At 45.1% G+C, this 11,517-nt stretch overlaps 1 protein-coding gene across 2 annotated transcripts; it reads right to left on the reverse strand.

Annotated features, from left to right (window-relative positions):
- Positions 1–348: 348 nt before the first annotated feature.
- Positions 349–10,217, reverse strand: KCNV1 (potassium voltage-gated channel modifier subfamily V member 1). 2 transcript variants are annotated; one of them, XM_040588760.1, is made up of 4 exons: positions 9,903–10,217; positions 8,857–9,563; positions 6,621–7,147; positions 349–1,147 (listed from the first exon to the last, which is right to left on the reverse strand). In XM_040588760.1, the coding sequence occupies exons 2-4, from the start codon at positions 9,336–9,338 to the stop codon at positions 636–638; spliced, it is 1,521 nt and encodes a 506-aa protein (XP_040444694.1). In that variant the 5' UTR covers positions 9,339–9,563; positions 9,903–10,217; the 3' UTR covers positions 349–635. The 2 variants fall into 2 exon arrangements, with proteins under 2 accessions (XP_040444694.1, XP_040444695.1); XM_040588761.1 differs by lacking the exon at positions 9,903–10,217 and having other exon boundaries at positions 8,857–9,729.
- Positions 10,218–11,517: the final 1,300 nt, after the last annotated feature.

Consider the following 11,517-nt stretch of genomic DNA (forward strand, 5'->3'; position numbering starts at 1 on the left):
GGCATCTATTTCATTACTACTTTATACATTGCTGCAGATCTTGCATCTGCTTAATAATTTCACCTATCTCCTGACACCCACCATGTATCTGGTAGCCGTTTACTTCTCTTCAAATGAGGAAATTCTACATCCCACCAGGGTCTAGTAACCTCTTTTTCAGACAAATGGAGTAGAAGATGGGGATAAGAAAGGAGGTCAAGCTGAAATTTGTCATGGGAATGCAATCCTAAAATTATTCAACATTTCACTTCCTTAGACTTCCCTTTTCAGTTTTTCTTAATCTTTGACTTTTGTTCTCCCTATGCAAATACAAATCTTATAGGACTTTACAATTCAAAACACCATCACAATTTTCACTAAGACTTTATTATTATACATTAGCAAGGACATAAGATTCATAGACAAGTGTTTACATCGCTGTTTTACTTTGATGGACCCATTATTTCCCATCTCAGCCACCACAATCCTGTTCTGGAAGCAGGCTTCAGAGCTTCCTTTTGTATACAATAGTCTGTCCAAGTAAGTAAAACTCCAGCTGGAAAAGCAAATACACTGTGTGGCGAATAATAATAAAAAAAAGATGCTTAATACTACATTTCTGAAGGAGTTTATTTGCTATACAAGGTTAATAAAAGTCAAAACCAAAAATCATCTGCTCCACTGCTCCTTGTACTTGCTCTTTCTCTGCTTTTTAACCGTAACATGTCCATGACACTGCGTGCATATATGTCTCGCAAATTAACATTGATATTTGAATCGCTGGATGAGTTCTTCATGAGTTTCTTTAAAGCTTCACGCTGCCGAAGGGCAGCTTCTTTTATCTTCAGTGTAAAGTAACAGGCAGAAAAACGGTCATTTATTATAGCTATTGGCAAAGCCAAAACCAGTATTCCTGACAGTATACACATAAAGGCCACTACCTTACCAATGGTAGTGTCTGGTCTAATGTCACCATAACCAACAGTTGTCATGGAAGTTGTTGCCCACCACCAAGCACCAGGTACGCTTGTGAAAGTTGTGCCTGGCACGCCTTGCTCAACAAAGTACTCTACAGTGGAAAATATAGAGATTCCTACAGAGAGGAAAAGCAGCAGAAGGCCAACCTCCTCGTAGCACTGTGCTATAGTCATTCCAAGAGACCGCAAGCCTGAAAGACAAGAAATGCTGTCAGTAGGTTGATTTATGTAGCTGTTGTTGTAACTCTGCAAAACATCTCTTAGTTAAAGCCACTGCCTTATGTTCTTCTTTGACTGCTAGTGAATGTGTCTTAAGAAAAAGGGGTGCTGCTCTCAACACTACTGGGAAAATGTGATTTTAAAGAAACAGATTGAAATGTTAGACTGAACCACTGACATCATCTCCATTTCCTTGAGCATAAAAATTCCCCTCATTACTTATTGTTTGAACTACGTACACATGATTTAGAAAAACTAACCAATCTTGATTTAGTAATTGGCTATAACAGAAGATCTAGCACAGTTTTTAATAAGCTATCTAAACAAGCATTTAAAAACACACTAAAAACACCTGCTCCCTATTTCTGAGCCTGAATGTGCCAACCTCCTGTTTTCCGGTCATTGTCATATTTTTCTGTTGGATCAAGCATCCCTCCATTACTGAATTTGTGTTCCCAGGTGGGTGCTTAGAGCCCAGTTTAGTCACTCAGTAACTTTGTCTTCACTCAGGACTGCTTTCAATCCTTTTACAGTTCTCCCAGCCTCTCTTTGACCCCACTTCACCTCCAAAACCTATCAATATCTCCATCTGTAGTCATCAAAACAAATACAGTATTCCACCAGCAGCTGCACTTGTGCCAGCACTGGAGAAAGCAAAGCCTCCCAATGCAAACATGGTATTCTGTTAATTCACTGACGTATTGCATCAGTCCTATTGCCCGTGAGCAGCCCAGGGAGTCTGCGTGCAGCTGACCACTCTCCACAACCCATGACCCATTCCTTTTAGAGCTGCTGCTTCAAGGCTAGACTGCCTGACAAAACCAGCAGGAAAGTAAATCCAATAAATAGTGCAACGGATAAATGTTGCACACATAAAGAGAGAAGATAACAGGGTACCAACTCAGCTGAGACACATGAGAGTCTGAAATTACCCTTTGAATCACATGTGACTTTGGCTTAGTTTTTAATACTTTTCTTTAAAAATGTGCTATGTTTTCTTTAATAAATGAGAAAAACACAATGCTTATGAATTACTCTTCATGGGGTACAGCAGTGTTTGTAAAATAGCTTATTGGAGCTCTGCCTCTGCTTGCAGACTTCATATGCCCATTAGCGTAATAAACAATTTGATTTGCTTTCCTTCCTTCAATCTCAAACCACAAGATGTTAAAATTTCTTCTTGCTTTTGGCTTTTTCTTTACCCCTTCAGGTCTAATGGGTTTTAAAGTTTTTGTTCATGTACAGCAAACAATGGAAGTACCCACTAGAGTTTGTGGGGAATGTTTCCTTTTTAAACGTTTTCTTCTACCAACTGCAGTTAAGGACTTGCCCATATCCAGGTTTTACAGTGCTATAACTATGACCTGTTGGTTAGAATGTTTATGATGATGATACGGCTTAAATCTGCAATACAGGGGGAATAAGATATATCAGTGTATTTTTTTCTCTGTTAATATGACTGTCTCCACATTTTGAAAACGCATTAATATGAGCAATGCAAAAGCTGTGTGAGAGAACTGCAATGATCCAGATCAAACTCCCATCTTCCAAGGCAATCACTAACATCCATTGTCCTGTAAAACTTCGTACTGAATAAGGTAGAAGTGTAAGTCTTTTCAGATGACCTAGGAAGAAGATATTCCAGTTTGAAATTACTTCTGTAGCACTTCCTTTCACAGCATAAATGAGTACTATAAATGCCAAGGTTTGCGCCTTATGATGGATCTTGAGAATACTATAGCTAAACCCCAGTGCAACTCTCATACAAACCACGTCAAAATAAGGAGGAACAGGGCAGTGACTGCTAACTCTGTATCACATCGATGACACCTTCAGTAAAGTATTTTTTTCTATGGTTAATTATTCTGACTGTTCAGGAGTCAGATTTTTTAAAATTATTCTTAATTCTATTATCCTCACCTAAAACAGACACATCTCCTCATGTCTCCAGATGAAGTCAGGAGACATTTTTAGACATATCTATGAATCAGACATGTTATTGGACTTCACAGCTCATTCTAAGTGGGAATCAGTTGGTGTATTCAAATGAATAATGTATTCTGTTATATTATTTTGTAACTTTTTAACAAGTCTCTGAGCCCTAGCACACAGCCAAACTAGGTCTGTTCCAGCACAGACACCTCAGCAAGTCTTATGACTTCCCATGAGAACTCCTTGCCAGGAGCTGTAACAGCTTGGTTACTTGTGCTGGAAGGTGCTAAGGTGTGGTAACAGAGCTGGCATGGGGCAGGCAAGCAGATCCAGCCTGGGGCCAGCAGGAGGAACGGGAAATGTTTCTGCCATGCAGGTCAGGTTCCATCTCTCTACTGCCCTAGGAGACTTGGTAAAACAAACTGATGAGCTTCAGTTTACACACAGTGTTCAAATCATCCTAAATTTTTGGCACTGAATGTGCTCAGGTTTTGCTTTTTCCTGTCTCCAGAGGCATCTCATCCTAACATACGCTACACCCTTCTTTCAAACATATGTCCATTGCCATCACAAGTAAAATGCTCACATCCTAGTTCCTCTCAAGGAATCAATCTGTAAGTGCTTCCCAGAGGAGGACCAGCAAAGCTTCACACAAAACATGGCCCCAGGAGTAAGGCAACAGCTGAGGAGCATCAGAGAATGTGAGAAATGAAGGTTCAGTTCTCACCTATTCTTGAAGCCACACAGATCCATAATTTTGATATCTCAGAAGAGTGATCTCACCCTCTAGCTATACATTTTCTGGATAGAGGTATTACTGGTCTTTCAGTTGTTCCTTGATGAAAGAAGCACTTTACATAAATAATTACACACTCACACCATTCTAGGCCAGGTATTTCTAGGCATGACATCCCTCCTTTTAGCTGGGTTCAGCTTTCAAAGGGGCAGAAATTATCACTTCATTTCTTTATTTGTCTCTTCTCCACAATAAGGGTTTAGTTGCCATTCCTTTAAAGTGAAGAAAAGAATGGGTATGTTTTTTCCTGACTCATTTCTGCCCCAGGCTGCTGTTGTGACCCGAACTTTGCTATGGGTCTGCACAGTATTACAGAGATGCTCTCCTTGTGATTGTGAACACCCCTGCTTGGTGAAAGAGGAGTTGCTGCCTGCAGCCACAAATTTTCTCATCTCTTTTCTCCTGATCTTGCACTCCTCTTGCCACATAAAACAGGTGAGCAGTGCATGAAGCTTTGTCTGGCCTGGGAGTGCAGGAGTCAGAAAGAAGCTTTGCTGGGAGGTAGCTTTAAGCTGCCAGATCCAAAGCAAGAGAGCAGAAGTGTTGCGAGAGCCACCCCTGAACACAGAGATTTATCAGGACTGCCTAGGTATGTGCAAGGAGGGTGGTCTTGGTGTGTGGTAGTTATGGGGTTCACCTTGTATAGCAGCTGTTGTTTGGAACCATTTTAACAAAACCTTCTGCTACGTGCCAATAGTGGTTAGGAGCAGGGCTTCAGCTCTGCGAGTGTATGCTTCTATTTTGATTTATTAGGACTACATTTTAATTTAGTAGCAGCATTTCCTCTGACAGAAGATTGAAACAATGACTTTCTGCATTTAAATTATACAGATTTTATTTAGTTTTTGGGGCCGAATTGGGCAGCAACTGAACTACCAAAGAAGTAAGCATAGCAATAGCAATGCTGCTCTGGATGATTTAAATACATATGTATGCTGCTTCTGGTGTGTTGAAACTGGTACTTTGGTTCCACTAGAAAGATAGTAGCTCACTTTCAGATTAGGAGACTAGATTTTTACATAAATAATTCACTTCTATGTAACATGAAATTACTAAACTCAATATTAATGGCATTCAGTATTGCTATATAAACTGTGGAATAGTTTAATGGATTTAAGAATAAATAGACACAAAAGTTTAGGCCACCCCTGAAAGTTAATATACCTGAAATTAGCAGTTATAGAAACATCTGGTTTCAAGTTGATAGAAAGAGCTATTTAAGTAAAATGCAATAAACTGGAAACTTTAGAACTGGAATCAACACACTTTTGGATCACTATTTTGTTATTCAGCACTAAAGTGCCGAGATGAGTTAAAATCTTTTTCTTATTTTCAAAATAAAATTAGAGAGGAATGCATGCACATTACAGCTACCATCAAACGTGGGTAGCAGCCTTTCTTGCACAAAAAAAATATCCCACCGAACCCTGCAAAAATTATAATGAAGCAAAACAATCTCATTGACAGACTGAATCATTACAAGCATCCTTTCAACTGCTTTCTAAGGGACAGTTATGCATCAGTATAGGCATAATCTAGGGTAGGCACGTAAGATTAAGATACTTCCCAAATCACTATGATTATGCATTAAAGCTGCTCCCTGACATTGGTAGGCAGGTTCACTGCCTTTCAGTGGGAACAAAAAGAAAGAGAGACAAAAGAAAGAAAGATTCTGCTACTGTGAGCACGCTGTAATGCCTGCTGCATTTGGGCCAGATCACAAAGACGGTGGAGATGGCTCTCCAAAAAAACAGGAGAGGCATCAGCCCATTCCTTCTTCATGGCAGGAAATCCTGGAAGGGTACAGAGTGCCACACAAGAATGATCATCACTGTCTTCAGAATAGTCTAATATTGCAGGACAGAGAGCATAAGTTACTATTAGGATCTAATTTTTCAAAGTTCTAAGTGTCAGTTGAACATTTCTGTCAAATTCATCTCCATATTCAGCACTGATTTAAGTGGGAACATACTTCAATCATTTTGAAAATTCCACATGCTGGACAATATCATGGTATGAAGAAGGTGTGGTGACAGCTCCACACCAACAGGTGAACGCTGGCAGAACCTGACACTGCTGCTCTGTGCTACACCTTGGTCCAACTCAGTAAGCAGCCCCCTGCTGCGTTCCACACACCACAGAGATACCAGTGCGTTCAACAGGGCAAGAGCCCCTTAACCCACTGCCTGCTAAGAAGATTCAGTTTAAACGGTTTTCTTGAAAAAGTCTCTACCACAGTTGTTTTCAGGATCTATGATGTACAAAATCATGACATATTTCTCTGCATATACCTTTTTACAAACCAAATTGTGACCGATAATGATAAGCTGTCATTAGTGGGCCTTTGATAACACAAAAAGTGTGGGCCAATGATCTCTGCTTCTTCCCTTGCTTGACCCCTAATAAAATCAATTCAAATATGTGTTTGTAAATTTATGGCATTGTGAATGACTGGTGGATGATTTACACTGTGCAAGTTTGGGGCCTGTTTTTGCAAATGTTCTATGCAAACCATGTGCCCTGGCTTTATGAAGAGCTAAATTTTATCAGAGAAGGCCCTTGCCACTCAGTGTCCAAAAGTATGATTTTCACAAGCCATTACTTCTGATTGAATGAAAAAGGTTAGGCAGAAATGCACACAGAATTGACAACTGTGCCCAGGGACAACTGCTGCAAGCAGCAAAAATGAGAAGTACCAGTGCCATGGCCGAAAGTACCTGTTGAATGTCTTCCCAGCTTCAACATCCGCAGGGCTCTGAGCAGTCTCAGAACTTGGACAATGCGCCCCACATTCTCCAGTTCTTGGGAGCTCTCCCCACCACACAGGCTTTCCACCAGCAAGGTGATGTAGAAAGGTAAAATAGCAAGGAGGTCTATGATGTTTGCCACACTCCTTAGGAAACGACACCGATCCCGTGCACACAGGAACCTCAGAACAAACTCCACTGTGAACCATGCAATGCACAGGTACTCTAGGGCATCCAGTAGTGGTGGTGCCAGCCAGCTTAGCTCTACTGAAATCAAAGCCATGTTGGCAATGGACACAACAACGAAAGCCATGGACAGAGTGCCGAAAGTCCTGGCTGCTGCAGAGGAGCCAGGCTTTTCCAAAACTTCCCAAAGTTTCTGTCTGACACTGGGACATAGGCTACCAGAAAAGTCCTCTTCTTCATCCTGGGCATCCAGTTCTTCTGCATCTTTCTTGATGTCTAAGGCTTCACTCAGCTCCTTTCTCCTGAAGTACCTGCACAGGAACCCCCACAAATAAATTTTTAACACCAATAGGCATATGTTTTTCTCTGCTATGCACGGCATAAGAGTACATGTCAAAGCGTACCTTACATGAGCTCAGAAAACCCTGATGTCAAGCGTATGGTTGAAGATTTTATTAACTGAGACCCAGCAGCATGTTTCCACTGTCCTGATACTTCTATTGCCCCATTTCACATCAATGACAGTTTATAACTGCAGAGTAATTTTATTCTGATAGAGCGTTATTCATATGGATCATGTTGACTACAGTGGGATCTAACATGCATTCTTGTAAGCAATCTGGGAACAACAGACCCTCTGTTTTTGAATTGTCCTCATTTTTATTAATTATATTGCATTTTTATTGTGTTTCTGTGTATTTCCAATACTAACAGGAAAGGCATAACAAAAGCCATGCATTTCATGAAGTTCTGATCAATACATGCTAAGATGACAAGTTCTCTTTCTTTCCTTAAATATGTGGGTCCTCACACAACGAAGTGTACATGCATCTGTGCCAAGTAAAACTTACAGATTGTAAATGCATAGTTGAGGGTTTTATTAGTGCAATTTACAGAACAATTTCATTAAACAAAACCATTCCCAAAGTACACTAAAAAAAAAAATTTCTTTTTTATCTGTATTTCTTGTCTGCTGCAAATCTCAAGCCTTGATAAAGGGGCTATGCAATTTTGCTTTCATTTGATACACAGAAACTCCTGCAAATGCCTTGTACCAACAAAGAAGTAGAAGCTTTCAGTTACACCTACCAGGGAAGGATAAGAAAAGGATGAAACCTAGTATCCAACTCTCTCAGCTGCAGAAACTAGGGTAGGATAACTGCAATACCCTTTTGGGGTGGGGTTGCTTCGTTTCTAATAATTTTTATATAATCCCTTTAGATAAATATCAGTTACACTCTTCAGAAAATTCATTTCTTCAATACTAATAATAAAACCAGTAACATTAAAAATGGTGGAAAAAAATTAAAATTAACTGCAAATAGAATTAACAGAAACGTCCTGGGTGTGGTTCAGTCAAAACCCACCTCTTTCCCAAGCTGGCTGTTAGATTTTTGCCCAGTGAGCCATGTTCCTGCTGTTGCTGCCCCCTCCCTGTAAGCTGCTACATCCATGTGTGATGCTTCCCATCACAGCTTCTCCTGGAGCCATGCCACCCACACTCAGCCTGGCAGGTGACCACCCCTCCTTCTGCCTCTGCAGCCTGGATCTGGAAATCCTCCAGAATGAAAAGTGGGGGGTGGGGAAGCTCCAAACCCTCCCAGCACTGTGCCTGACTTCACGTCCAATCCCTCTAGCTACAGTAACCTCAAACTGGATGGCTGAAGGGACATCTCTCACAACCTTTTTCATCTCCGACACTATCCTCTCCAAACATTTTGAGCTTTCAGACTTTGCTCCTGTACAGGATCTCACTATCCTCACCCCACTGCCAACTGGACCCTCAGCAAAGGTCAACAGTGACTTCATCCAACACATCTCCTCCCATTTTTTTCCACACATCCACCTCTAGAGCACCATTCAGGGCTGAACTCATCCAGCTGTGAGCACACTTTTCCCAGTGCTCTGCTGCCTTGCCTACCCTCACTGCTGAATCTCTCATCTGAGTGTCCCTGCACACAAGTCAATGCTGAGCTCACCCAGCCCACAATCCCGCATGCCACATCTTCCCACAACTCACCGGTCTCTGCAGCAGGAATCGATGCTGAGCTCATCCAAACCCCAGTACTGGATCTCTTGCAGGAAGGAGAGCGCACAAAGCTGCTCCATCACATGCAGCCTCCCTGTCTGGTAGTAATTCAGGATGTAGTGAAATGCCTGTGAACTCCGGTCAAAAAAATATTCATTCTCCACAAGGTTGGCATCATCGCAAAGCTCAAGGAGGCCAGAGGCCACATCCCGAGCAGCAGAGACCACTACGGCCAGTTTGCCAAGGCGGGTGTCAGGGTAGCAAGACAAAGTTTGCTGGGACATCACAAAGCGGCTGCCTCCCACATTGATAGTAAAGCAGTCTAAGGAGGGAATGACCTTGTGGAGCACAGGCCCCTGCTCTTCCTCACTGGAGAAAACACTGGAGTCCAGGGAGCCCAGGGACGTGCTACTCCCCGGTTCCTCCAGGGATGCTTGGGAAGAAAGAGACATGCAGCAGGGAGGCGACTTCATCCTGTAGCTGCCAGCAGCAGCCCACACTCTCCTGGATCAAAAACACAGCACAAGTGCAGAGCAGCCTGCCCCGCCGGGGGCGGGCGGCCGGGCCACACTAGAGAGGTGTCACTTCGCTTTGGCTACCGTCCCAGGGCCACCTCACCGTCCCTGCTTCCTCCGAGCGACGCCTCCATCCGAGGTGCAGGTCAGGCAGGGTGCTGAGCAGCCCAGCGCTGCCTGCGCCTGTGGGGACACAGCGGGAAGGGCGCTGGTACCCGGCGCGCTGCCCGCCCCGGGAGCCGTCGGGAAGCGCCCGGCACCCTCTGCCGTCTGCCGGGGCTGGAGGGAACCGACCGGGGCGACACGCCACGGCACCCCGGCTTCAGCGGGGTCCCCGGGCACCAGGGGCCGCCCCGCCGCGCCCACCCAGGGGCTGCGCCGCCGCCCGGCCCTGCCCCGCAGCTCCGCCCCTCGCCCCCCGCGCCGCTGGGGCAGCGGCCGCGCACCGGGCGCCTCGGCGCGGCTGCGCCCCCCGCCAACCCCGCCGCCCCGCCGGCCGCCCCCTCCGCCCCGCCGCCTTACCTGGGCGCCGCCGCCGTCGCCTGGCGGGCAGCCTCCGCCCGCTCCCCCGGCTCCAAACTTCTGGGCAGCGCCGGCGCGCCTCCATGGCGGGTCATGTGCTGCGGGGGGCCGGCGGCGGCGGGGGGGCTGCGCGGACGGGGGCGGGCCGGGCCGCGCTGCCGCCCTCCCCGCCGCGGGGCTGAGCCGCCCCCGGCCCAGCCCCCAGCCCCGGCGGTGGCAGGCGCGATGCCCGGGGCCGGGGGGCGGTGCGGGACGGTGCGGGGGTCGCTGCCTACTCGGCCGCCCCTGCACCCTGCTGGGCTCCCTCCGGCAGCAAACCAGACCTGCGAACTTCGCCAGGGCAGTCGCTGGGCGAGTTTGAAGCCGCCCCCCCTTTAGCATACGTAAAGCCAAACATGTTTCTAAATAGATGCTGAATCCCCGCTTACGCTACTCCCACGACCGCAAGTCTGAAGTCACTCAAGTAAAAGTCATTGTAAAGGCTGGCCGAGGTACGCCAGACTGCGCTGCAGCCCGCGTGGTTTCAGAAACACTCCGGGGTGCCTTTGCCACCGTCCTGTGCCGGCTTCGTAGCTCCTCAGTTACACAGTGCAACAGTTAGGTCCACCTCCTGACTGCTTTTCCTCTTCTACGAAACAGTTATTGCTGGCAAATTTTAAACACTTGCTGTTGCGTATTTGTGGGTTTTGCTGCCTGTTACCTACCCCTCGCCTGGCCGGGTGGCTGCCGACGCTGCGGCAGAGCCCTCCAGGAGGGGAGATTCTGTTGCGTGCAAAATGTGGCTTTGTTTGTCCTGCCACCAGCTTTTGACCCCCAATCACCTGTTGCACGCAGCTGCATCCAGTTATGTACCTTTCTAACATTTATTTCACAGTTCATCTTTTGGAGACTGGTAATCTTCCATATTTTATCTGAACATTAGCTGGACATTTACCATATTACAGTATTGCAACACCTGCAGCAACCTCTCTACTCAGCACCTGCTGGTATAGAAATCTGCTCCGGGTGACTTTTGCTAAAAGCATTCACTGATCAGAGAGAAACTGGAGGAGAACAGCAAAGGTGAGGTTTGCAAGTCATGCCCCCCTCCCCCCCCCCCCAAAAAAAAAAAAAAAAAAAAAAAAAAAAAGGGTGGGATAGCTATGGTGGAGGGGAATGGGCATTATAACAGTTTTCAGATACATAAAAGGCTGCTTGCAAAGGTGAAGAGTTTCTCTGTTCTCCGTGGCAGCACTGGACAGGTGTAGAAGTAATGGGGTTGAATGACAGGAAGGACATTTAGGGTAGCCATCAGGAAGGCTTTGGTGAAGCAGTGGAAGATGTCATTTGGGACATTGGTCTCTGTCACAGGCCATCACAGAACTAACTGGACAAGGATCTGTCAGGAAAGTGGAGTTGTGGTGCTCCCTTTCCTAAGGCAGGCTGGAAAGGTGAGACGACCTCCTGAGACCCTTTCCGGTTCTATAATTCTGTATTTCAAGTGTATCATAAAGAAAAATAATTACTTATTTGAATAGACATTCTACTTTTTATCGTTTAACACAATAAAATTGAAAAATAATTTAAGTGAATAATCACAAAAATTTGAATTCATTTTCCATCAAAACTATCAGAA

This window comes from Falco naumanni, chromosome 3 (assembly GCF_017639655.2).
Source record: "Falco naumanni isolate bFalNau1 chromosome 3, bFalNau1.pat, whole genome shotgun sequence".
Classification (NCBI taxonomy): Eukaryota; Metazoa; Chordata; class Aves; order Falconiformes; family Falconidae; genus Falco; species Falco naumanni.